The following is a 24,779-nucleotide window of genomic DNA, read 5'->3' as shown; positions in this document are numbered from 1 at the left end:
AGATCTCCACTTCTGCACCCGCTGTCACTAAGGGGAAGGGAACAACCACCCTATTTTTCAGCTACAGATGATAGTCCAGTTTGAAATGGAGGGAGGCAACACTGGTCCTCAAGGACAGGACTGCAAAATCCAATTTTCAGTCTGTTTCTTCAAAGCCAGATTACCCTACTGCATGTTTGGATCACATCATTCTTCCACATCATTCTATGGGCTTTGTTTTCCTGAAGACAGCAAATGAACGGGAGGGAAGTGGGATGAAAAAGAGGATCGCGGCTATGGATGATCCCACCATGCCAAAAACTCTACACTAAAAAATAGAGGGGTAAAAAGGGGGCAGAAAAAGGAGGCTACAAAATGCTGACAGGATTGAAACACTCGTGGGCTGGTGGAAATCCATGAAATTCATAGATAAAAGGAGCTTTGAATGGACAAATTTTGAAAGAAAATTACTTAAAGCAACAGTTCACTCGTCTGTGATACACTTTGGGTGTGAAAAGCCTGTAAACAAATTTTAAAATAACCCTGCAATCTACAGGAGTCTGATATAGTTTTATGTTTTCAAAACAATGAAGTTCAATTCGGCGTAGCTGAGTAAGATTCTCCAGTTTCCAGTCATCCATTCTAACAATTACTTATACTAATGCAAAGCCTTGCTTCTGCAAGACGTCCCAGTTTATACGTTTTATGCTGTATTTGCAAACTACATAGGATCAACAGGTCTATAACTTACTCTTTAGACAGATTTTATTCAAGCTGGAGTTTCTGTGAATTAGTATTTGATGACCATGTTGTCAGTTCTGTAATTGCTACTGCACACTATGTTTGCCCATTTCAAAGTATTTCCTGAATGTATGTACACGAGCAGGTGCTCTCCCACTGAACAGGTGCCACAGTGTGCTTAGTAAATTCTAAAATTATATAATAATTTAAGTCCTAAATGGTAAGTTTTATGAAACGTCAGTAATTGTGATCGAAGCTCATGACCAAGAACGCACCACGTAATTACTTATGTTTCCTTAAAACACTTCACAGCGTAAGGAAAACTATTACATACAAAACCAGGAAGGGCTTTTTTCAACCGGAACATCTGGAGAACCAAAGGAGAACCTTACCTTTGGGCTGCTGTTTTCACTACTGCTGTCTGCGCGTGCGCATGGTGGAAACGTCTACCATGTACCACAGTTACAGGACAGGACATATTCTGAGCATTTTCACTGTGAACATACAGAAAAACGGTTCAAGAAAAGACTCTGGTGTATTTGTACATTGTCTTAGCTGAAAATTGTGGTGTCCTGCTTTTACAGCAACAGCCACACAAAATCGACAATCAACAAAGTATTTCTGAATCAATAATACAACTTGTTAGAATCCTCTGACAGGCAAAAAACATTCAAATAGACAAATAAGAATATACACAATTGTATTTTCTTTTCCTGAAGAAAAAGTAAAGATTTTTAAAATTTTATCACTATTCAAAACACCGTGAGCCAGCTCTCCTTTACTCAACGCTGTCACTGCAAAAAGACGCTGCCTTTTAGAATGAATTAAACCCACTTCTAATTGATTTCATACATCCATCTATAAATTTTATTAAGGCATAACATTAACTTCTTTAATATGACTTAAACGGCATAACATGTGACCAGGTTAAATTGCACGTTCAGGAATTTCCCTCATCTTATTACTCGTAAGGGAAAGCAAACGCAGAAAATGTATGGCTGTAAGACGGGTGGTAACTGAAGCACACAACCCAGCTCGGAAAGGAGAGAGGGGGATTCTCAGGTGCTCAAACCTCAGCAGGGCTCTGCACAGAGGCAGTGTATTCACCAGGGTCTCCCAGCATTTCTTTGGTTTCTTCGTTTGCTGCCTTGTGACGCTTTAATCTCATTACTATGTAAAACAAGGAATTCTGGAGAGAAGATTACTTACCACCACCCTCTCTAGTAAAAGCTGATAGAAAGATGCCGAAGTATTCCTTAGTAGACCCTAACAATTATCCTAAACGCTTCTGTGACAGGACACACAATGCTACGTTTGAAATGCTCAAAAAATATACAATTTTTAACAGACAGCATGGTGATAATGCAAACTGTTACAAATTACGGAACTACAACGCCTAAATTTTGCTCGTAAAATTGCCTAGAAATCTTCTTTGCACTACACAAAATGATGTGGAGAAGCATTCTGATTAAAAATATTTCTCAGAAATATTATTCAACAGAATTTTTGCTCCTGCTGCTTGTCCTGTCATGAACAATGAAAAAACCTGAAGTACCAAAATTCCCCCAAAAGCTGAAAATCAATTCCTAATCCCTCCTCTACATTCCCCAAGTGGTGAAACTGAGCAAACTGCTATAGCTTGCTTTTTAAATTTCTTTGCAGTTTAGCACTACAAATCCTTCAGGGAGCCTTATATCAAGTATCATAAGTTAATATCAGAAGCTTTCAGAGCATTTCTGACTGATCTTAAGATGACTGTTATGATCCGATTGACCATACCATAACCACGAACGTGCAGAACAAGACCCATCAAAAGCAACCAAATGGTAAAGAGCTCTCCTTTCTAGAATATGAAGTTTAGAAACATCCTAAGTGTTCTGAGTTAACAGTTCAACTCCTCAAAACTACCCTAACAGCATCCCATTCCATGACCAGCTTCTGGAAAGGCAAACACACTCATCCCACACACTCCCAAGGCAAGACTATGCCCCTCCAGCTGCTCAGTCGTCACCCGGACTAATTTACAGCCAACTTGCTGCTTAATGTTGTCACCTGAGAACTAAAAAGCTGGCAGCTACTAGCCCTAAATACTTTAGGGTGTCTCAAATCCTCTCTGGCTTCTAGTTTAATGCCTTTGAAAGAGACACTACAAAAAAAAAACCACAAGCAGGGCACAGCAATGCTTAAGACTTCAATAAACAAGCAAGTCTATAAACACACCTGATCTCATGCTTTACCATTTTATTTGTTAAATCTGAGCTTTGCCAAACTGTCATGACTGGGACACTCTAACTCTTGTGTCCCTGAAGTAGAAAAAAAAACCCTGTTCAGCAGCGCTTCTGCTTTCTGCCTCACACTTGAGTAGCGAGAAGCTCCGGTGGGTGCTGGAACAGAATATCGCAGCCCGCTGGGTGATGAGACTGGAGTCAGAGCAGACTGCTCTCGATGGCACACTTAAATGGTTCATATGGCAGCAGATACGCTTCCAAGTAGGACAGCTGTAAAATACAATCTGCTCTACAATCCTGGTCTTTGAATAGAATAGAACATGCCCAGCACAGACAGAATCACCAGAAAATTTAATCACAAAGTCCCAGCAAGTTGCAAAACGGGCACATCCAAACTGAAATCTGGGTCTGCAAGTTTCAGCAGGTTCAAGAAAATGAACATAAAACACTAAAACCAGGGTGATGTAAAGGGCAGAAAGTTCCTCAAAAGACCAAATGTTCTAGAAGTCTCAAAGAACTTACAATATATCAATGATATATATCTCCTTGACATGACCTCAGAAACCCCTGAATCATTCAAAATCCAGGCTCTGATAAAAACAAGTTGACACTTTCACATTCTATCACCTGATCCCAGGAACTTCTTAACACCCCAGATTCCAAAGCCAAAGCACAGAGGAATCTTGCTCTGGGCAAAGGGATGAAGCTAAAAGTAATGGAAGTATGAAATTTCAGGAACACAGGACACAACTATAGACTACATTAATTCTGCTGTTCATCAAATTAATTTTCTTTGTGAAATATTACCAAAAAAAAGTCTAAAAGGGACTTAATACAGTGAGAAATTTTGATACAAGTTATTGAAAACTAGCAAAGATAAAAGCAATTTAAATAAGACCTCATGATTAAAAAACAAACCCAAAACTATTAGGGTTAAATTAGAGTTTGAGACTGGATTTGCTTAACCAGGTAACAGATGATAACTTTTTAGATGGCTTACATTTTTGTACATGCAAGTGGGTATGTACAGGGAAAACTCCTTCTCACTGTCCTTGCATATCCCTATCACTCATTCCCTGAATTTTAGGGATTGCACTACAATAATACTCTTTTGAGTCAAGCTCCACTGACCTGAAGGGTTTTTAATCCCTATTCTGCAGGCAAGGGGGGGGGGGTGGGGGGGGAAGACTTCAACTTTGTGGTAAAAATCACCACGAACAGCTCAAGAATCTCAAGTACCTGGTCTTCTTGTGCTAAACGTGGCAGCTGAACTGCATCATCAACCTTCTGGATTCCCTCTAGTCCAAGACTCCAAATACTGAAAGGCCAACTCTTACGCACCTCCTGTGCTGCGTGTCAAAGTGAACACGCCACCAGTTTCCTCTATAGACAGTGACTGGATCACAAACCCTTACTGGTGTGGGCATTTTATTGTGATACATGTGTTATGAAAGATACAGCGCTATCACAATTAAGTTATTAACTCAAGATAATCACTTATAGTGTAATCACATTTCCAAGCAGACTTAGTGACCAAAATCTGAGGAGTTGTTAAATAATGGTGATGCTTGATTAAAACTCACACTACCAAGTGTTTACAGGGGTCAGAGTGGGCTACACACATCCATTGTTCCCAACTACACTCCTTCACTAAGGACAGTTAATTAGGAAGAAGGTGGATAGTTCTATTTCCCATTTACATTCAGCATGCAGCTCAGCACCAGACAGAAGGCGGATGCCCGCTCTCAAAGGAGATAACGTGACCTTTAAGTAAGGTAACATACATGCGACAGATTTCACTTTTTTTAGTTGAATTTTATAAATCATACTAGGTCATAGGTTTATAACTTAGTATTTGTAAACAGAAGGAAGCCCCAATCCAAGATCAGTCTGTTAGAAGCCAGGGACAGTAGTAGCAAGCGAGTAGAACACTCAACACTTAAACACTGCTCCTGTCAGCTCTAAACACAAGTGACAATCTCAAACTCTCCTGTAGGAGTAGGGATATTTGCCAAATCCTTTAAAGGAATAGTCCATGACTCCTAAATCAAATGATATCTTTCAGTAAAAAAAAAAACCCAGAAAATGCATCCTGAGTTAACCCTGGCAATTCAGTCATGGGAAGAAGAAATTCTTGATGGGGATGTCAGAAATATTCTTCTACCTGATGGTACTGTGTAGAGGAGACAATAACACACGCAGACAATGTTGGTGAGGCACTGACGAGTATGCCCATGAATCCTCTAACTCTATTTTAATCATCTTCTGGTATTTTACTAATGTACTATTTAACGTTTTTGAAGAGGAAAGACCTTAACGTAGTTTCCTATCTTTGCTCAGAAGCACACAACAGCGTAGCTTCTTCAAATGCACAGCAGATAATGTAAATATACTACAAGTTCTTTCATTTAGCATTGATTTCTATCAATGATCATGTATGTGAGTAAACTAAATGTAGTACCTCAGTTTCTTGCTATTTCCCATCATGTTGAGGCCAATTGAGTTCCCCTTAAAAAGCCTCAAGCCTCCAGCTTTGCCTCGCCTTGCGTATGTTTTTATGAAATCACCACTGGTGCCGACAGCTCCAGGCCGACAACGAAGTGACTGTAAGAAAATTCACATATATTAAAATGCTTGTATAAAAGTTAAAAGGAAAAAACAAATTCAACATATTGATATAAATATTACACTGGCCTCATTTTCAGACTACTTTTGTACAAAATTTCATGTAAAATATAGCCCTTCTGCACCCTTACTCACTAGAACTCCTTCCTAAACAAAATGCGAATATTTTCAAAGTGTTATGAAGCATCTTGCAGTTGTAAGCTATTTTGGTATACTTTAAGAAAACACAAAAAGCATGGGGTTTGCCTGTGTATCTTCTTCTTTTATATATATACACACACATCTATGCATGGGATGGGAATCTGCAAAACTGGGAATCTGACAGTAAAGAATTATTGGATATAAGGATTAATATTTTTATTTAAAAAATAGAATCTCATTGATGACAATTATCTACACTTAAAACTCATTGTTCATGCTCATATTTTCAGTATACTATACAAACCAACAAGATCTCCAGGAGTAAAAGGAACAAAACCATTAAAGGGTAGGGAGAAAGACACCTTGAGCATGTTTTGTTTAGTAATGCCACCCAGATGACCAAGCAACATAGTTTAAGAACCCAGCAAGCTTTAAAGATGTATTTTCACCCCCAGATAAAGCCAGTACTTACCTTTCTTTCTTCATTGGGACTGAAAGGCCCGTCACTGTCATCTACGCTGAGCAGACTGGCCTCACTAGATGGGTGCGGGAGAGAAAAGCAGATAGATCATAATGCAACAGCAGCACCATCAAAACATTTTAAACACACAAAAGGGCTTTTTTTCCCCTTCCCTTCCCTCCTTAAATGTAAATGCGTCACATACACATTGTGTACATATGCCCAAAACATGAGGAACATAACCAGATATATTATGTGAACCTGAACTTAAAGTGGTATATTAAATTATTTCATAAAAAGCAAAATTAAAAGGATGTTAATTTGAACTAGGGAATACTACTGAACCTTCAACACTGTTCTGGTAACGTTACTGACATCGTGAAAGATTCTGCGCAGCCCTATGCATAAATTGAGTCAAATACTAAATTAACCCCTAAAACATAGTTTGTTCCTGCGTGTCAATGTTCAAGTACGTAGTTTAAAACTGCAAACTTCACAGTGCTTTAGGAGAAGAAATTATGTATAACTAAATTTTATCTCATAAGAATTACTGCCAAAATACGTCTTCCTAAAAATAGCGTATTCAGTTTGGCTCAACTGCTCATTAAAATGTGTCTCTTTAGTACTTTAGTCTGTGATCTTCAGCTATTACAATGAGGAAGAAGAGACAAAAAAAGAACCCCACCCCATGATACTGAGAAAATGTACTCTTTTCAGTAATAGGCAATTATCCTCAAGTAATCTGAAGTATTTAAATTCAAAGCCCAATCATTGATTTTACAGTGATAGCAGCTACATCAGGCTACACATTCTAGCTTCCAGGAGAAGCAATCTGCAGAGACTCCCTTCTCATCAGTCCTGGTTACTCCTCTCTTGGCCACAACAAAATAATATGCAAGCCAACTTGTAACTGCATGGGTTTGGGTTTTTTAATTAAGATCGTTCAGGCAGAAATTACTTAAGAATACAAGCAGTTATGCCAGGAGTTCCAAGGGACCGGCTACACAAGAGGAACAGTGATGGAGGTGAAGGTGGAAAGATTTCTCAGCTGGAGGTGGGACCGGTTGATTGGGATACACAGTGAATTGAGCTCATGATATAGAGGTCACCACTCGATACCACCAGCCCCCAATTTCCTAAATACTTCTTTCATGCCCAAGGTTTCCCATCACGTTGTAATTCCTTCCTCCACCTTCTATATACAGATATCCCTACACCAAATAAAAGAAAAAAAAAAGTTCTTGACGCATGGGGTGAGACTTGCAGACCTTGAAGCTCCGGGAGATAAGATTGTGTGCACAGTTGGTTTTGATATAGGAAGCATGATGTAAATGTCAACACTCAGCTTGTACAAAAATCATGACCATTTTCAAAATGCCCTTGTGCAGAGGCTCTACTTTTAGGGCTTCAGGATGCCACAGTTCTGCAAGTGTTTTAACAGAGGGGGTTTGGGCAGGCGAGAGAGAAGGTAACAGACTGCAAATGAACAAAACACTGAAAAAAAAATCCTTAAGTCAAACTGAACATGAATAACCCTTATGACGTAACTAAGATGACATGACTAGAATAATATTTGGGAATTGGATGTCTTTAAAGAACCAATATTTTTAAGATTTTAAGGAATGCAAAGCATATACACCAGTACCAAAAAGGCAGTTTTTTCCCAAGAGCAGAATACATAGCAACTGAGTAATGTCTATTTGCTCATGTATCACATGCTTACAGTTGACAGCTTAAGTGATGTAATTTATACAGACAGGGGAAAAACCCACTTTACCACACTCCCCCACACCAGACAATAACGTTTTAAGACTGCTGAAATGAAACCTCAGGGGTGTTGCTGGGAGGGAGCGATGCCTCCACACTCCGTCACTTCTAACCAGGGAACCAGGATATTTTCATATTAGAACAATAATTTCTAACTTTTCAATACTTCAATTAAAAATTTATAACAAATTAAAGTTAAGTCTTTATTAAAATTAAGAAAAAATCAGAAGTAAGTTATTTAGGTAAACAGAGCTCTTTCCAAAGGGGAGTTCATAATTACACATTCAAATGTAGGAATTGAAGAAAAAAAAAATACTCCATTTACTTATCTCTGATCACTTAACATTTGTTTAATGTCTTAAAACATTAAGAGCTGCGCAATAGCTAGTTAGACACCTCAGTTTAACAGACCATGGTTTTACTACTATTTATAAGCAGCCCAAACTGTAAACCTCTGTTGATCGTTGAGCTCAGACTCCAGTGAGCTGCAAGGACACTTCTATGAACTACCACTGACCCACTCACGGCTCAAACGTCAGGGGAATTTCTTTCGCAAAACTCCTACGTAGGAAACCAAAAGGCTGATATTTCCCCTCACTGCACACTCTGTACATGCTTTATTTTAAATTACACCGTGGTAGGTAGCACATTTAAAAAAGCCCTGATATCAGAGGCATAAGAGAAGTAGTGGCATTATTCAACTCATGCACATTAAAAAGAATGTTAGCTAAAACTGCTAAAAATTAAGAACTGAGGTTCTGAACAAAAAAGTTTTTTACCAATTTAAAGGGTATAGTGCCTTACTAACAGGGTCACGAAAGAAGGATAAAACATCTACATAAATGGGGGGGGAGTTTTGAGAAAGGAATAAAAAGGAAAAAAGTACTGAAAAAAGCTAAACAGAAATAATAATAATTTTAAAAGTATCGTTGCTTTTCCAGTCAGGAATACAAAGGACCAAGAAGTTTATCTCCCTAAATAAAAGGGGAAAAAAATAAAAAAATTTTGAAAGAAAATGTTAGTTAAGAAGGGACACCATAGCACAAATAAATCAGAGACACACAATTCTTTGTGTTCAGTTTTGTGATAAGGCACTTATTGAGCATGTCTCAGTAGAAGGCCCAAGTCTGGACTGTTAACAAACCAGTATGACAGCCCAGAGAAAACTGGGCCCATCACTTTACAAACCCACTCTGGGGCATACCAAGACATATTTCAAAACATTTACCCAGGTATTAAAAAGGAAGTAAATATTAATTATCCAAGACACTTCAAGAACAATCATCTGTAAAACTAGAAAGCATCTTATAACATGTTCATTTCAGCAATCAATGTAATTAATATATTACTTTGGCCATGTCTGCATAAGTCTGCCATCCTGTCATGTCTTCTGCTATGGAAGACACTCAGCGTTCCCATCCCTTATTCTGTGATGTTCTACTCAGGTTTCAGTGCGTTCAACTGATCAATTGGTCTTTTTTTACTATTTCCTATTCCTTTATGTCCTATTGACACTTTACCATGATGACACAGCCCACCCAACTCCCCACCAATAGCCCCATCCCTGGAGGGGTTCAAGGCCAGGTTGGACGGGGCTTTGAACAACCTGGTCTGGTAGGAGGTGTCCCTGCCCAGGGCAGGGGGGGGACTGGACGAATAACATAGCGAATAGGAGTGACATTTTTAAGAACTGCCAGAATACAGACTTACTTGTCATGGTTTGGGCCGGACTGGCCACTGAAACAAGAGTAAACTCAAAATATTGGGGGCATGCAAAGCTTTCTGCTGGAACAATTCTACGAACTACAGCTGCTAAAAGGGTATTGGGAATTAGGAAGGACAATTTACTGTCAAATAATTTGTTTTCTAAAGATTCCCTTCTGTCAATATTTTGTTATACAAAGTAAAAATGTATCAGAAATACACATTTGTTTTCAAAATGCTCAAGGCTTACAATGCCATTAGGACAGAAAACCCAATGTAAATACAGGGACAGGTTAAAACACGCGGCTGTCTGCAGGGAGGGAGGGAGGAGTTGCCTGAAATGGCATCAGAAGACGGGTATGCGAAACAGGCAAGAACTCCAATTTAAATCTATTTTCAACTACTCTTTTACCAAAACTTCCAGATACGATTCTGCATTATTCACAGATATAAAAACAAATTACTGATGCGAGTAGGTAATAAAATTTCAGCCCTGGCTACATGAAAACTGTTTGTCAGACAGAATATTTGAAAGGAATGAAAAAAAAAATCACTCTGAAGTACGATCTTAAAATTAGATATAGTTATATAAAACACATGTTCCATAATCAGTTTTTCAAACTTTTTTTTTTTTTTTTTTTTTTTTTTTTTTGCATCAGCACACTGTACATCTCTCATTCTGTGCTCTTAAGTCACCATCAGCTGGAGACAGATGGAAAACAGCAGTAAATTACCAGGAGACAAAAAAGCTGCCGTGCTTACTTCAGTGAGGTACTTTTATTTCCGAATACAAGTAAAATGCAAATAGTAACTGTATTATATGTACTGCCACAACACTTAAAACATATTAACTATGCACCAGAAATGGATGTAAAATGACTAAAAATAAAAAGGCATGCTTAATTTTATAAAGCTAAAATGCCCTTAGTTTGAGAACCTTTTAAAAAGTGGTTTTAAGTTCTAATACAGTTCTGTTTTGACAAAAGCTCTTCATGCTTAACTCAAGCTTCAGTGAACTCCTGAACTCATTTTTTAATGTCTAAAATATCACATTTCTTAATGCTTTTGTCAGATTACAGCACAACCACTTTGGCTGCAGCAGCAGGCTATGTGTCTACTTTCCCAGCTGCCTCCCAGCACACAATATTTGGCAGAATATTACAGGAGATAAATTCGTACAAGAATTATTTTTGTACCTAACCACAGGATTCAGTTTCTCCTTACTGGAGAACCATAGCATCCTTTTTAAACTTGCGGGTCCTACTCTCCAAACATCTAAGAACAACAAAGAAGCTTAACGTGCATTCTTCACGCATGAAACTTGTTGTTCTTTTAACAATTCATTAGTCTTTTTGGAAATAAATATGTTAATATCGAGAAAACATATCAGTAACTATAAAATGTCACAGGGACAAAGCATGTAGTCAAACTACACACACTGGGTTTAAGTTCTAGTCAAAACCCAAACATACCAAGTAAAGAAATAAATGATCAGGGAACAAAACCAGCCTCAACTCTCCCCAGTGAGATGAGCACCAGGGAGGAAAACCTCCGGTTTTTAGAGCGGAGTTGACCTTGCTGTAAGCCCTACAGCTGCTGAGGTACCTTTGCTGTAACTGGGAGGTACCGACCAGCATCCCCACTCAAGGAAAAGCGGCAGCTGCTGGGATACCCCACCTTTCCAGCTTGACATATTTCTTGTCTGTGCTCCTTCGACTCACCCAGTAGCTCCAAAGAGGAGCGCAACACTTGGGAACTGTACTTTGCCCTATGTTGCAAGCCCCCTGTTCACAATTAACTTTACATTATAACACACTTTTTTATGGCAATACTATTTAAAATAATCACTTATTTGAAACCATTGTTCTCAATCACTGGAATTTTAAGATATTATATATTGCTTCTTATTAATAAATTAAAAAAAAGAATTTATTTATAAATACACTTATACTTTCAATAGCCTAGATAAAAGCATCCTTACTCTTTCTCTGCATCTCCTTCACTTTCTTCTGCATGATCAAAGCTCCAATTATTTTTAAAACCTCCATCTCTCTTGGACTGTGATCTATCCAAAGCTGAAATGAGAACAAGTTAAGATAAGTCTTGATTTCAAGCTGAGTTATTAGTCAACACAAACTAGAGGAGTAAACCAGATGCACAGATTTTCCCCAGTATTTAGTTTGTCGATGTCGATGTTTAACTATCATGTGACAAAATAAGTTCATCAATGCAGCGGTGACTCATTTTTCTAAATAAATATAAGTATCTGTCAACATCTTGATTACTAATGCAACAAGTTAGCAAGCTATTAAAAACCATGAGGTGAAGTAGTTTTACAAGGATATCGACTATTTTACTGACACCTGGAAATTTAAGGGTTCCTTCTCTGATATGAACTATATGCATGCAGAAAGGGTCCTAAAAGTTATTATTTAAATGTTTAATACCCAAGCAACCCAATATTTAATTCTTCTATAGAAAAGTAACAGTTCTGAACTGCCCCAAGTACAAATTCAATGTAATACGCTTTTTTTTTTTTTCATTCAACATATGACAACATTCAACAACTGACCTGAATGAACATCTGATGCTGAAATGTCAGTGTCAGCATCAGGTAAAGTAAAAACCTGAACTTTCTGAGAACATTCACACCACATCAAATTTCAGATTTCCCTACAGCAATATCCAGCAGTACAGAGACTTTCATACCAGACGATGGCGCGGGGGTATTCTCAAGTGAAGGAGCTCCAGAGCATGGAGACTGCACTGTTCACCCCAGGCCCTAATTATTGCCATTAAGAGCTGTCTCACATAAATTTTGTGTGACAAACCATGCAGAGGCTTTGATTTTGGTAAAATTTAAATGTGTCTCTTCTTACTATGTTTTTCTTTACATAGTTGGAAATGCATTTACAAATAATGAATGTAACTCTATGTTTTGATAGAAAAGAACAAAAAAAAATAAATCACAGCCAACAACAGATGCATAGGGTAAAGTATAAAGAGTACACACAGAAATATTTATTGCATATTCAGCTCTGTTTCCAGCTGCTTACATCCACCAAGGACTTCCTGAGCCATGGGGGATAGCTTTGTGTTTACCAGCCATTCCCAGCCTTTTTCTTCTCCCCACTTGCTTTTTTAATGAAGCCTACTTTATAGAATCAACAGCATCTTGCACTAGACAGTAGCTTAATTATACATTATATGACTAAGTATCTCCTTTTGTTTGTCCTGATTCAATTTGGCATCTTTTCTCCTCCTTAGTACTCCACTCCTTCAGTTCTTGTACTTTGGAAGGCAGTAATAAGTAATCCTCCCCAATTCCCTCATGATTGCCTAGATCTCTGTTGTGTTCTTTCACAGGCACCCTTCTCCCAGGCAGAAAAAGAAAAAAAAAAACTGAGTCATTTTTCCTCACATAAAAACCGTTTCATGTCTTTAAATCACTCTCAGTGCTTCTCTCTGAACCACTTCTAGTCTACTATACCCTTTTCAAGAAGAGAAGAGGACACCAACACTAGGAGGAATATTCAAGATGCACACGTGCCATGAATTTCTACAGAGTGTGATGTTTTTTCTCTCCCTGTCCAGCTGAGGAGGGGAGTGACAGAACAACTTGGTGGGCACCTGGTGACCAAGGTCAACCCACCACAGACCACAGATGCATGTCCTGGCCACATGAAGACCAACTTTTCTAGGAAGGCAACTTTTTCAGACGTATCACTGGATTGCCGGAAGAACTCCCCACCCCCAGAATACAACAGTATAGATTTTAAGGTTTCTCTTGCAGCACACAGAAGCTTTTACAAGTCTTTCATCTGCTGAAATCACATCTCTTTCTGTGTGTCCAAGAACTGCCCTAAACATGAAACCTAAATCAAACAAAGGTTTGATTCAGGACCAAGGAGTTTTTCCAGGAGGACCTGAAGTTTAGAATTCTTTTTTCCCCAGTTACATTGGTCTGAGAAAAAGATATAATAGAAGCCTCATCTTACAAATGCTTAGACTATCACAACTGCAAACAACTTATCAGATACTGCAGCCTTCACACAAAAAATGCAAATTAATTTAAATGTGCTCAGAATCGTCGCCTGCATCCAGACTCATATTTAAAGTAAATTAAAAAGAATGCTTCTAAGCTTTCTAATCTGTTGTTCATTTAGAGCCGTCACATGTATTGTTAAAACGATACAAGTACTCATAAAAATCTGACACAGAAACATTTTTTAATTTTTACCTTCCCTGTTGCTTCATTATTCTTTCAGAAAGGCTTCTTCAGGCTTCTATGCAAACTAGCTTTTTATCTTCCAGCTTTGATACTATCAGCTCTAGTACATCAACTGCGTAACCGCAGGGAGGTTGCATTTCCGCATTCGGAAGCAGGGCTACGTGGACAGGTTTACGCACCCCTCACACTCCCTAAAAGCTGGGGCTTCTGGCTCTTGCCCTGTTCCTTCTTCACCGAGAGCAAACCGGGGAAGGAAACTAATTCAGGCAAAATTACCTTGAGCGGTGGGGGAAGGGGAAAGTTATTTTTTAACCATATCAGTTCCCCCCTCGGTTCAACCACACTCCCACAGCACAGCAGAGGTAAGAGGTGTCCAAGAACAATCCAAGATTGTTTTAGGCACTAAGGATCCCAAAGCAATCTGCGTGGAACCGTAGCCTAACCTACACTGATAGGCACAGATTTAGAGAGCTATTGCTTAAAAGATGCTTTAACTTTCCCTACATTAGCTGCAGATGCAAAAAGGCTGTCAAACTCTACTACAGGCAGTAATCCCAAATTGATAGTTAAGTGGGATAATACATGAAGCCCAGAGTTCAGCAGTAAAGCTCTATGACACCAGTGTAACGGATACAAAGTATGAACATTCACACATGAAGGGAATTTAATTCTCATATGGCTAATAAAAAAAACCCCCACCCTTTCAAGAATGTGATGTCAACAGAAAACCAATGATAAATACAGAGCACCCACTCCTGAACAAAAAGCATGCAAAGAAAAAGCATTTATAAGAGGTCTGTAGTTCAAAAATGGAAAATCATCCGCATATTCTGATAAACAACTTATTTTTTTTCTTCAGGAGTTTCATATACATTGGGCTGCTTACAGTGCAGAGTATCACGCACGATGACTGCACTCAAGAACACAGAGCTGCCTAAGTTTGATCATTTGCCGAACTCTGTTTAATATTTTTAAGTATTAACAAGGAGTAACAGAGGAGGACAGAGCTCTGAAGTATGTTAAACATTTTTCTTTGCAATGTCTTTGAAGGTTTTTCTGGTAAGATGGCGATGGTAACCACACGACGGACAACTAGTGTTTCTTGACCTTTTCTACTGATTCTCCCAACAGAGATCCACCACCCAAGGATGCTGCCCTTACAATAGCATCAGAAAACCACGCAGAAGTACTTCAAGAGGGCTTCTTTATTTACACCAACAGCAAAAAGAATGCTAAGGAAAATGTGGGCCCACTGCTCAATGAGACAGCAACCTAGTGCCAAAGGACAGGGGAAAAAGTGAAGAACTTGATCCTTTTTTTCTTTGGCCCCTCCAGATTTCACTGGGAGGTTCTGTCCTCTGGCCTCCCAGTTCCCCAACTCTACCAGCAGAACCTTTGGGAATGCGACATCACCCATTGTCAAGGAAAGTATGATTAAGGAACACTTAAAGTCAGTTGTACATGTAGAAGTCCATAGGATCAGACAGGACACATCTGATGGTGCTGAGGAAGGTTGTCACTGTCACCGTTAGGCCACTCCACACTATATTTGAAAGGTCATTGCATGAGAGAGGTTCCCAATGACTGGAAAAACATCATACCTATCTTCAAGATGGGCAACAAGGATGATCTGGTGAACTACAGGCTGGTCTGCTTCACCTCAACCCTTCATAAGGTTATGGATCAAAACGTTCCAGGAATCCATTCCCAGATACACGACAAGCAGAAGGTGAACAGCCAGCATGAGTTTACCGAGGGCAAACTGTGCCCAACTAACCCAGCTGCTTTCTACAGTCAGATGGCGGGCTGTGCAGGTAAGGAGAGAGTAATGAGTGTTGCAAGGCCATTGACATGGTCTCCCACAGGGTCCTTATAGCCAGACTAGAGAGACAAGGGCTGAGTAAATGACTGAGAAAGTGAGGGGAAAACCAGCTGGACCACTGGAGCCAAAGGGTGATGACCACTAGTTACAAATCCTGCTGCTGACATCCCCCAGTGGTCAGTACTGGAGCCAATACTGTTTTATGTCTTTGTTAATCATCTGGATGCTGGGACCAAGCTGCTACGAAGCAGCTCTTCTCCACAGCAAAAAGACACAAGGTGGAACAAAGAAAATTTCAACTCAATAAAAGGATATATTTTTCACCATGAGGGTGATCAAGAGTGCAACTCTCAGGTTGACCCGAGAGGTCCTGGAGATTGAACAAAGCCCTGAGCAAACTGCTCTAACTGGGCTTGGTTTGGAGAGGAGGTTCCAACCAGCAGTCAAAATTAGTGACTAGTCACTCAGAGGTACAAGGAATCACCATCATCACAAACACTTCCAAAACGAAATACTGCAGTCACTCTCCTTCTTTTCTTTCTCTGAACAAGTATGCCACCCACTCAAACTTTCCACACAAGTAAAATAATTTTAATAACATTAAAAGCAGGATCCAACAATAAAGGAAAAAAAAAAGAAACAAATATCAAAAAAGCAATTTTTTCATCTCTAGTATTATGACTATATATAATCCACTACTTAGGTAAGACCTTTATTGCTAGACTGGAGTGACACTAAAAATTCAGAAAGGAAGAAGGAAGTTTCAGTGGTTTTATAGGAAAGATAAATGTAGGAGAGCTATCTTAGTATTTTATAGGAAAAATTGGAGGATAAAAGGTTAGGATAGGCTAGGGACAATTTCTGAATTGCCAATTTAGTCTCAAAATGTGAAAAGTATATAAAACTAACAAGCCATTTCAAGGAAAATGACACTTGAATAAGAATTCCAGAACAGGATTTCTGTGGCAAATCAGTATGTGACGTTGATCACAAATGATCTCAAGTTCTGAGCACTGGAAGAGTTTTAGAAGATAAGCGAAACCCAGCAGGAAACCTTACAGTATATTACACATCTGATTTGCACACTTGTGATTTTAGACTTAGTTATGCACCATGGGATCCAGCTTCATAAAAAAAGCTAAGCTTGTGTAACAGAATATAGCAGCACTAAACAAACAGCAATCTATTTTTAGAAAGTGCTGAAAGGCAGTTACACACAGAATAAGATTAATAACCTAGACTATCTACCTGGAAATTAGGCAACCAACACCTTGAGAAGGTTTCCAGTTTTGCTGCAATAATTGGAACGTCAAGTTGAAATAAAGCGCTGTATTTACATACCAAAAGGAAGAAGAAAAAAAAAAAATCAAGAATTTGTATTATTTAACACTTCTGGATTTATCCTGCAAACTTTCAAAGATGATGTCAGATAGATATTATCCCCTCTATAAAATATACAGAGATTAAAGTCCAGAAAGGTCCCATGACTTCTACAAGAAAATAACTTGCAAAAGTAGAACAGAAGAAGAAAGTCTAAAATGTAATTAAAGCAGAAAAAAAAGTAAGACACTTCTTTGATATTGTCAACTGTTCAAAATTCACCTGAAATGGACAGAAAAAAAAAAAAAAAGCACACAAACCCAAAACACTCAGCAATCAAGAAAACCTCAATAATTTGGTCAAATGAAAAATCTGAGTAGGGAAAGGATGAAAGGAGGATGAAGGAGTTAGTTAAACTCTAAGCTGTGAGGAAAAATTTGTATTTGCCTTTTTGTAAAGGCCAAAGAGCTGTTTTTTCTCCCTATTCTTAGTGCCACTGGGAAGCTTTCACACCCACGCAAGAGGGCGGTCCCCTGGGTCAGATTGCTGATAGGGCTGAAAAGTAATACAGACCAGCCCCACCAACACTTCCCCCCGAGAGAAGTGCCAGGGATGAACCAAGCAAAGCTGTGAGCACCCCATCTTTGGGGGGGACAAGACTGTCACGGAGCCGTTCGTAGGCCTGGCTGGGATGGCAATTGCTGGCACAAGTATTTGTGTGGCCACACAGTATGGCCCCACACATGGGGACTGCTAAGAGTTAGAAAACGACCCTGCAAATGCACATACTGTTAAAAACCCAAGCATAACCTGTCTATTATAAAAAAAAAAAAAAAAAACAACACAGAGAAACGCATCACAAACACCATCAACAGCCTCCTGTTCACACTAGATACACCATATAGCGCAACTGCCTTCGTGACTAGAGATCCTCAGTGCAGCGAGGCATGATGCAACGCAAGGACATTACTGCATTATAATCACAGAAACCTTTGTAATGCAAGTATCAGACTTCACTAGACCTAACAACAAGGAGTTTAAGGAACACTGACAACTGTTAACTAAACCACAGTATGCTAAAATTCATTAAGCAGGCTTTATTTTTAAGAAGCTAAAAAATAACTTAAACATCCTTGAAAAAAACAAACAAAACATTTTCTCAGTAATTACTTGTAAAGGTAGTGAAGATGAGGAAGTGCTATCGATCAGCTCATTTTTAATATAACAAAATAACACATGCCAGCTTGCTAATTGCACTCGGTTATGAACCTACTTTTCAAGCAACACCATCCAAAAAGCTCAAGCAAAACACCCAACTTCTCAAGAGACCATCCTGCAGCTGGAGAGGAGTTTCAGCCACCTTCATCCAAAAATGAAACTCAGGCTCACCTGGATCTATCAGTTCTTTCTATCATGGGACACAGAGTAAGTCTTTGTTCCAAGTGCCTTTACCATCTAACAAAGGCTTTGCTAGATAACAAAGAACTTCTTTATGATATTAATGACAAATTTTTTTTTTTTTTTGTGGTATTCATCAGGTAAAGACCCAGCTACAACATACCCGCTTTACGGCAGAACCAGTAACCTCAGTGAAAGGTTTCCTGCCCCGCTGTGCCAGGTATATGCAAAGACAACACCTTGGACCGGAGGAGTCCAGAGGGTGGATTTTTAAAGTTTATTCTCAATTGTAAAGGAACCTTAAATTGCCTCTTGAGCAGAAGGCCTTGGTAGAAATAAAGTCACGATGGACTCTAGTAAGTGTTTCTAAAAGAAGTGAGCCTCAGAAATTACAGAGGCAATTGTAAATATGAAACCTAACATCTACTGCATAGTTCAAATTCTCATCTAATGGGCTCTTGAATACTCTTTCTGTTAAGACTGTCATATTAAATTCTGTCATCAGCAGGATATTCATATTTTGCTAAATGAACCATAAAAATTGGACATGCCAAACAAACACAACATTATATCTTACGAAATTAATAAAAACACATCAGTAGAATGACTTTTAGTACAAGTGAAACAACTGTATGGCACTGGAAAAACACATTCTCATGAAAATAACAAGTATTTTCGCAGCTGTTTCTTACAGACACAAATTTCTAACATTACGTAATGTTAAGCATGTCATATAATATTATGTTTTACTGCACCAGCAAAATATTATTGGTATTTATCATTCCTGAAACATGGTTGTGGCAAGTCTTAGAATAAATAAAATAAATAAATAAAAACCAAACAAAAACCAGGGAGACTTTGCTCCAGCTGCAGCTTATATGGTCTGAAAACAAACACACACGCAGGAAGGCTTCGCACAGAGTTTCTGAATCATCACTGTTCTTTATTTATCATCAGTCAAGATTCAGTCTGAGAGAGAGATCCCAAACACAATGGCTTTCACTCCAAATTATTCTTTCATAGGAACTGCTGGGACACGCCTTCAGAACTGTTCCCTCACCTCATGCCGCACTTGCCCATTAACAACACCTTTTCAAAGGCCCGCTGACCAACCTGGGAAGAACAGCCACAGCCTGGTCATTTATTCCTTCCAGTCTCCAGCCTTCACCATAAACTTCTGCGCAGAACCTGGTATTTAAAATAATTGGATTTCCCTGGGCAGAATAAAGCCGCTGTTACACAAAAGTATTTATTCTAAAATTTAAGTTTATTCTGAAGTTTACTCTGAAGTTTAAGTTCTTACTCCTTAACCTGAGTTAACTGTCCCACTCCACTCCCACGCAGAGCCCCTCTGCCCTCTCCAATCCACGCCATTGTCCTGCCTCTCCCCCTCACCCTTCACTGAGCAAATTCCACAGCGGTTTGGCAAAGCTCCAGCCTGGCAAGCCAGGACACAGCAAGTTCAACCTCTTTGACAATAAACTGGTAAGTCTCAGGGGTGGTGGACAGTACAAGACACACCGCAAGGCTGGAATTTAAGGGGGGGGCAAAAGGGGAGGAGAGGCAGACCTCTCCCTCTGCCCCACCTGCAGCAGTGAGCCCTAAAAACAGCATAGCTGCAACACTTAACTCTCTAATCACAGAATCATAGAACAGTTTGGGCTGGAAGGGACCTCTAAAGGCCACCTAGTCCAACCCCGCTGCCCCGGGCAGGGACACTCCAACTAGATCAGGTTGCTCAGAGCCCCATCCAACCTCACCTTGAATGTTTCCAGGGACGGTGCAGCCACAGCTTCTCTGGGCAACCTGGGCCAGGGTCTCCACCCTGGACCACCTTCACTATAAAAAAATTTCTTCCTTTTATCTAGTCTAAATCTTCCCTCTTTAGTTTTAAAATCATTACCCCTTGTCCTGTTGCTACAGGCCCTACTAAAGTCTGTCCCCGCCTTTCTTGTAAGCCCTCCTTTAAGTACTAAAAGGCTGCAATAAGGTCTCCCCGGAGCCTCCTCTTCACAGCCTGAAACCCCCCCCAACTCTCTCAGCCTGTCCTCACAGCAGAGGGGCTCCAGCCCTCGCAGCACCTTCATGGCCTCCTCTGGACCCTGCTCCAACAGGTCCATGTCCCTCCTGTGCTGAGGACCCCAAAGCTGGATGTAGTGCTCCAGGTGGGGTCTCACCAGAGAGCGGAGCAGAGGGGCAAAATCCCCCCCTTTGCCCTGCCGGCCACACTGCTGGGGACGCAGCCCAGGATGTGGGAGGCTTCTGGCTGCCAAGTGCACTTTGCCAGCTCACGTCCAGCTTTTCATCCACCAACACCCCCAAGCCCCTCTCCTCAGGGCTGCTCTCCATCCCTTCATCCCCAGCCTGTGTTGATACCGGGGAGTATCAACACCCCACCCAGGTGCAGGACCCTGCACTTGGCCTTGTTGAGCCTGATGAGGTTCACACGGGCCCAGCTCTCCAGCCTTCTGGATGGCAACTCATCCCTCAGGTGTGTCAACTGCACCACTCAGCTTGCTGTCCTCAGTTAATACTGTTCTCTTAGTCCCTGTGCCCAAACCAGTTAATAATTTTAAGCCTTGCAAAGAGAACTAGTAACTAGTTGGCAGCAGCTTCGCGTCTGAAATGGAGTCGCAGCACGATAAGATAAAAGCTGCAACGTCACAGTCCACTGCTTTAGGGAATCCATACACCCCATTTATCATTACCCTGTACAAGGCAACAGCATCGACCCTTCATCATTTTACTATTCTTTAGACAGTTTGAAAGCATTTTTTTCAAATTTGATATCCATGCTGCAAACTGCTAGTGTACACCAACTACAAGACATCAGTACTCATGGATTTACTACAACCCTTCTAATAACCAACTATCCTCATATATTATGTGTTGTATATATTATGTATATGTATATCTATATATGAATGCATGTATTAGACCATAATTCCTTCCACAGATCATTTAGAAAAAAGTTACTCTAACAGCAGCACTGACAAAATGCTATTTAACGCATAGCAGACATTACACTATAAATAAATAAAAAAACCAACAACTTCTCCGAAAGTTATTTGCTCTTAATCATTCCTGTTAGCTACAGCACCCAAATAACCGTTAGCCATTCTGGATTCTGATTTATACCAGACTGTAATTCAGAGACTGGATGCCATTTGGCACAATCCCCAGTTCTGAGCAGGGAGACTACACCATACGAGAAAATTAAGTAAGTTTTCAGTACTTTTACGACAAACTCTTACAAGTACTCAAAAGACATCTCACATATGTCTATGTACTAATGTACTACTAAGCTCTACTTATAACATGTTAATAGTTCCCAAAAAAACCTTCCAACCTAAACATGTGTCACTGAATTAGACAGTGACTTAATGATTTAAAACACATAATTTCATTTTAACCCATTATTTAAGAAGTGGTTATCTTTTCCACATTTCCTACCTCAGCAGCAGACTGAAAAACACTTTTTATCTTGTATTTGTGAAGGATCAGGGAAATAAAGATTGCCAGGTGATTCTTTTTGCATCATGATCCCCATCAACACAGGCTGCTGAGCACCCACTAGGGAAGTGCCATTTATTCCTGTGACCACGATATTCACAAGCATCTGACCGACCAACAGACACCACCTTTGACTTCGCCACAGCTAAAGATCAGCTTCACCTGAAAATATTACACACGCCTGGCTGTTCCACATGCTTTTAAAAATTAAATGTCTAAGATAAAATTACCACCAGGTTTAATCCTATATAATAAATAAGAATAGTAATAATTTTACTAGTGCTTTCATTTTCTTAGTTTTAAGCAAGAAATAATCGAGTACAGAGCATCAGACAGACTTCAACCTATGTAAGAATCTCTCTCCAAACTGAAACCAAGTTGGTGCTAAAACATAGGCCAAAAGAAAGGAATGTTCCAAATCATTCTCCCCTCCCACAATGGAAGTGCCTTTTAGAACAATCAGGTTAAGAGAAGAATTACATTTGCCCTTTTTCCCCCAAAAAAGAATTTGTTCCCTGTATCTCTACAGCCTCCCTCACCAAAACAGCTCCACGTTTATCTTGTTTTCTCAGCTCCTGCAGTATCTTTAGCTCTCCTGTACACTTTTTCACTCCTTCCTGCAACACGCACACACACACGGAGGTATACACTGACGAGTTTCACAAAATTTCTAGCTATTTACCTGTGAGATCTCTACTCCTCTGCAAACAAAAAGGTTTAATAGTTATTAGGAGGAAGGGAGGAGACAAAAAGATGAGAGATTACTCAAAAACTCCTCACATTCTTAAACGTGAGCAATACTTGAAGTGGTGAGTTTGATGATTAGTCTCACGTTATAGGACCCGCTGCAACACAAAACACCTCGCCAGCCCTCAGTTACCTCAATTAAGAGATACAGCTACAACTCTACAGAAAAGGTGAAGTCTGATACTGCGCTGCAATCCATGCACAGTCTTCCAAAACAACAGTAATAAAAGCCAAAGTTCTCGCTGAAACCATTACAATAAATAATCCATTACGTTTTATTCTTGTACATAAAACAAGAAGCAAAATACTAAAATATCCAAATAGGCTCATCATAAAAGTATCTGTGCAAGCAAGACATTTGCAAAATGTTGGGTTATGTTTGCTACATTGATATTATTACTATTACTTTTGTATTTATACTTACATAAAGAAGAGTGTAAGGATCTCCGTTAGGAACATTTTCATTTTAATTTTTTTTTTGGCCACTAAAACTCAGTAGAATTTCTGTACTTTTTCTGAGGAAAGAGTAGTGCTTTACTACCAAATCCAAGTGCCAGAAAATAAGGGAGGAGGCATCCCATACAAGATAGTTATTCTTACACCTGAAGCTTCTATGCCCCACTTTGTGCAAAATTATCATAGCAGCAGCTACTTAGGAAAAACTATCAAATAATAAAGGCCTCCATAATGAAACCCGGAAAATTGCACACTGGTGCTTTCCAATTTAGAAAGCCAAGGCCAGGCCAGGGCTCCTAGAATCCTACGCCTCAAAATTAAAAAGAAGGTGATGATGTGGAAGAGGATTTGGGCACAGGCTATTATTTTAGTATGCGCTACCAAGCATATTACAACATATGTTATAGAACATTCATAGATAAATGAAGTTTATTTTTAGTATCTTTCTACTTGCTTTAAGAAACAGCCTGTCTTTCTTAATATTTCGTGCCATCTATCACCCAAGTTAGATTGGCACATACAAAAAGCGAGACAGTAAGAAGATAGTTCCAATTTGACTTTGCTGAGAAATAGTTCTCAAGTGGGTTTCACTCCTAGAAAATAATCTGTCATTGAAGTCAATGAGAAGGTTTCTTACTTTGAAACCCGCTGGCAAGGACAGCCGAGGACATGTGCAGTGCGGGAAAGAAACTCTGAATGGGTCAGAGGAGCAGGAGACATAAGCAAGCCATGGAAGAGTCACAAAGACCCCACTTTCAGAGAGAAAACTACACTCAAGAAAAACAGAAGGAAGGATCAGAACATGTCTGGGCATCGATGGGACTGATGCAAACCGGAGAAAGATTCAACAGCATAAAGCAGGAGTTAAGATTATAACAGACACAGGAGAAGGTGCACGATACCTGAAACATCCCTTGCCCTCATTTTGAAGCTAATACCTATCTCCATGAGGTCATAAACAAAGCATCAGAGACTGCTTCAGAGACAATTACAACAATTAATTACATTTCACCATTAAGAGAAAAATAAAGAGAAGAGTCATAGCAGGTAGAAAATTTTAGTGCTCTATCAGAATATAAACTGTCATCCCAATTTGTATTACTCCTGTCAGAGATTTCTCAATATCCTTAAAAGAAAAACAAAACAAAACCAAACCAAAAAAAAAACCAACAAAAGAGGAAAGGCTGACCACCGCTTCAAATGGCAACTCCGTGTCTGTGCACTAACACACAGATGCTGCGTGTTTCTCTACCACTCCAGAAATCAGCTACTTTTAAGAAAATACAAGCCTACAATCCTTGCTTTGGCGAAGGCAATCCTTTACACCTGAGCTGAATGAAAAACAAAGCCATCTTCTAGAGTCCTCTGGCAGGCAACTGCGAAGTTTCTTCTGATGTTAACGGGTAGTCCGCATAGTTTTCTCTATTGTTATTAGGAAACCTGTAGCCAAGAAAATGGACTGAAAATTGAGCAAATTCCTATCATGTTAAACTAAAATCTCTCAGCAGCTCTGAAGGTAGGGACTGGCAACATTCCTTAGAAAGGAGATCCTCAAAAAGAAACTCCAATACCGGTTCTCAGTATCACTACTGGAAAAAGAAAACAGGAAGAAATAAAATGTTTCTTCTTTCTTCTGAAAAATACATG

The 24,779-nt window shown here is 39.5% G+C and overlaps 1 protein-coding gene across 1 annotated transcript in view; it reads right to left on the bottom strand.

Annotated features, from left to right (window-relative positions):
* SENP6 (SUMO specific peptidase 6) overlaps positions 1 to 24,779 on the bottom strand; it is a 57,973-nt gene that overhangs the window by 29,190 nt on the left and 4,004 nt on the right. The window contains exons 2-5 of the mRNA XM_074151084.1: positions 11,627 to 11,720; positions 6,187 to 6,250; positions 5,410 to 5,552; positions 1,113 to 1,214 (exon numbers count right to left, since the gene is read on the bottom strand). Coding sequence (XP_074007185.1) covers positions 1,113 to 1,214; positions 5,410 to 5,552; positions 6,187 to 6,250; positions 11,627 to 11,720 — 403 coding nt within the window. The remainder of the gene's footprint in view (positions 1 to 1,112; positions 1,215 to 5,409; positions 5,553 to 6,186; positions 6,251 to 11,626; positions 11,721 to 24,779) is intronic.

Source organism: Numenius arquata, chromosome 7, assembly GCF_964106895.1.
Source record: "Numenius arquata chromosome 7, bNumArq3.hap1.1, whole genome shotgun sequence".
NCBI lineage: Eukaryota > Metazoa > Chordata > Aves > Charadriiformes > Scolopacidae > Numenius > Numenius arquata.
The sequence above is the reverse complement of the archived record's forward strand: the minus strand, read 5'-3'. Positions and strand labels throughout refer to the sequence as shown.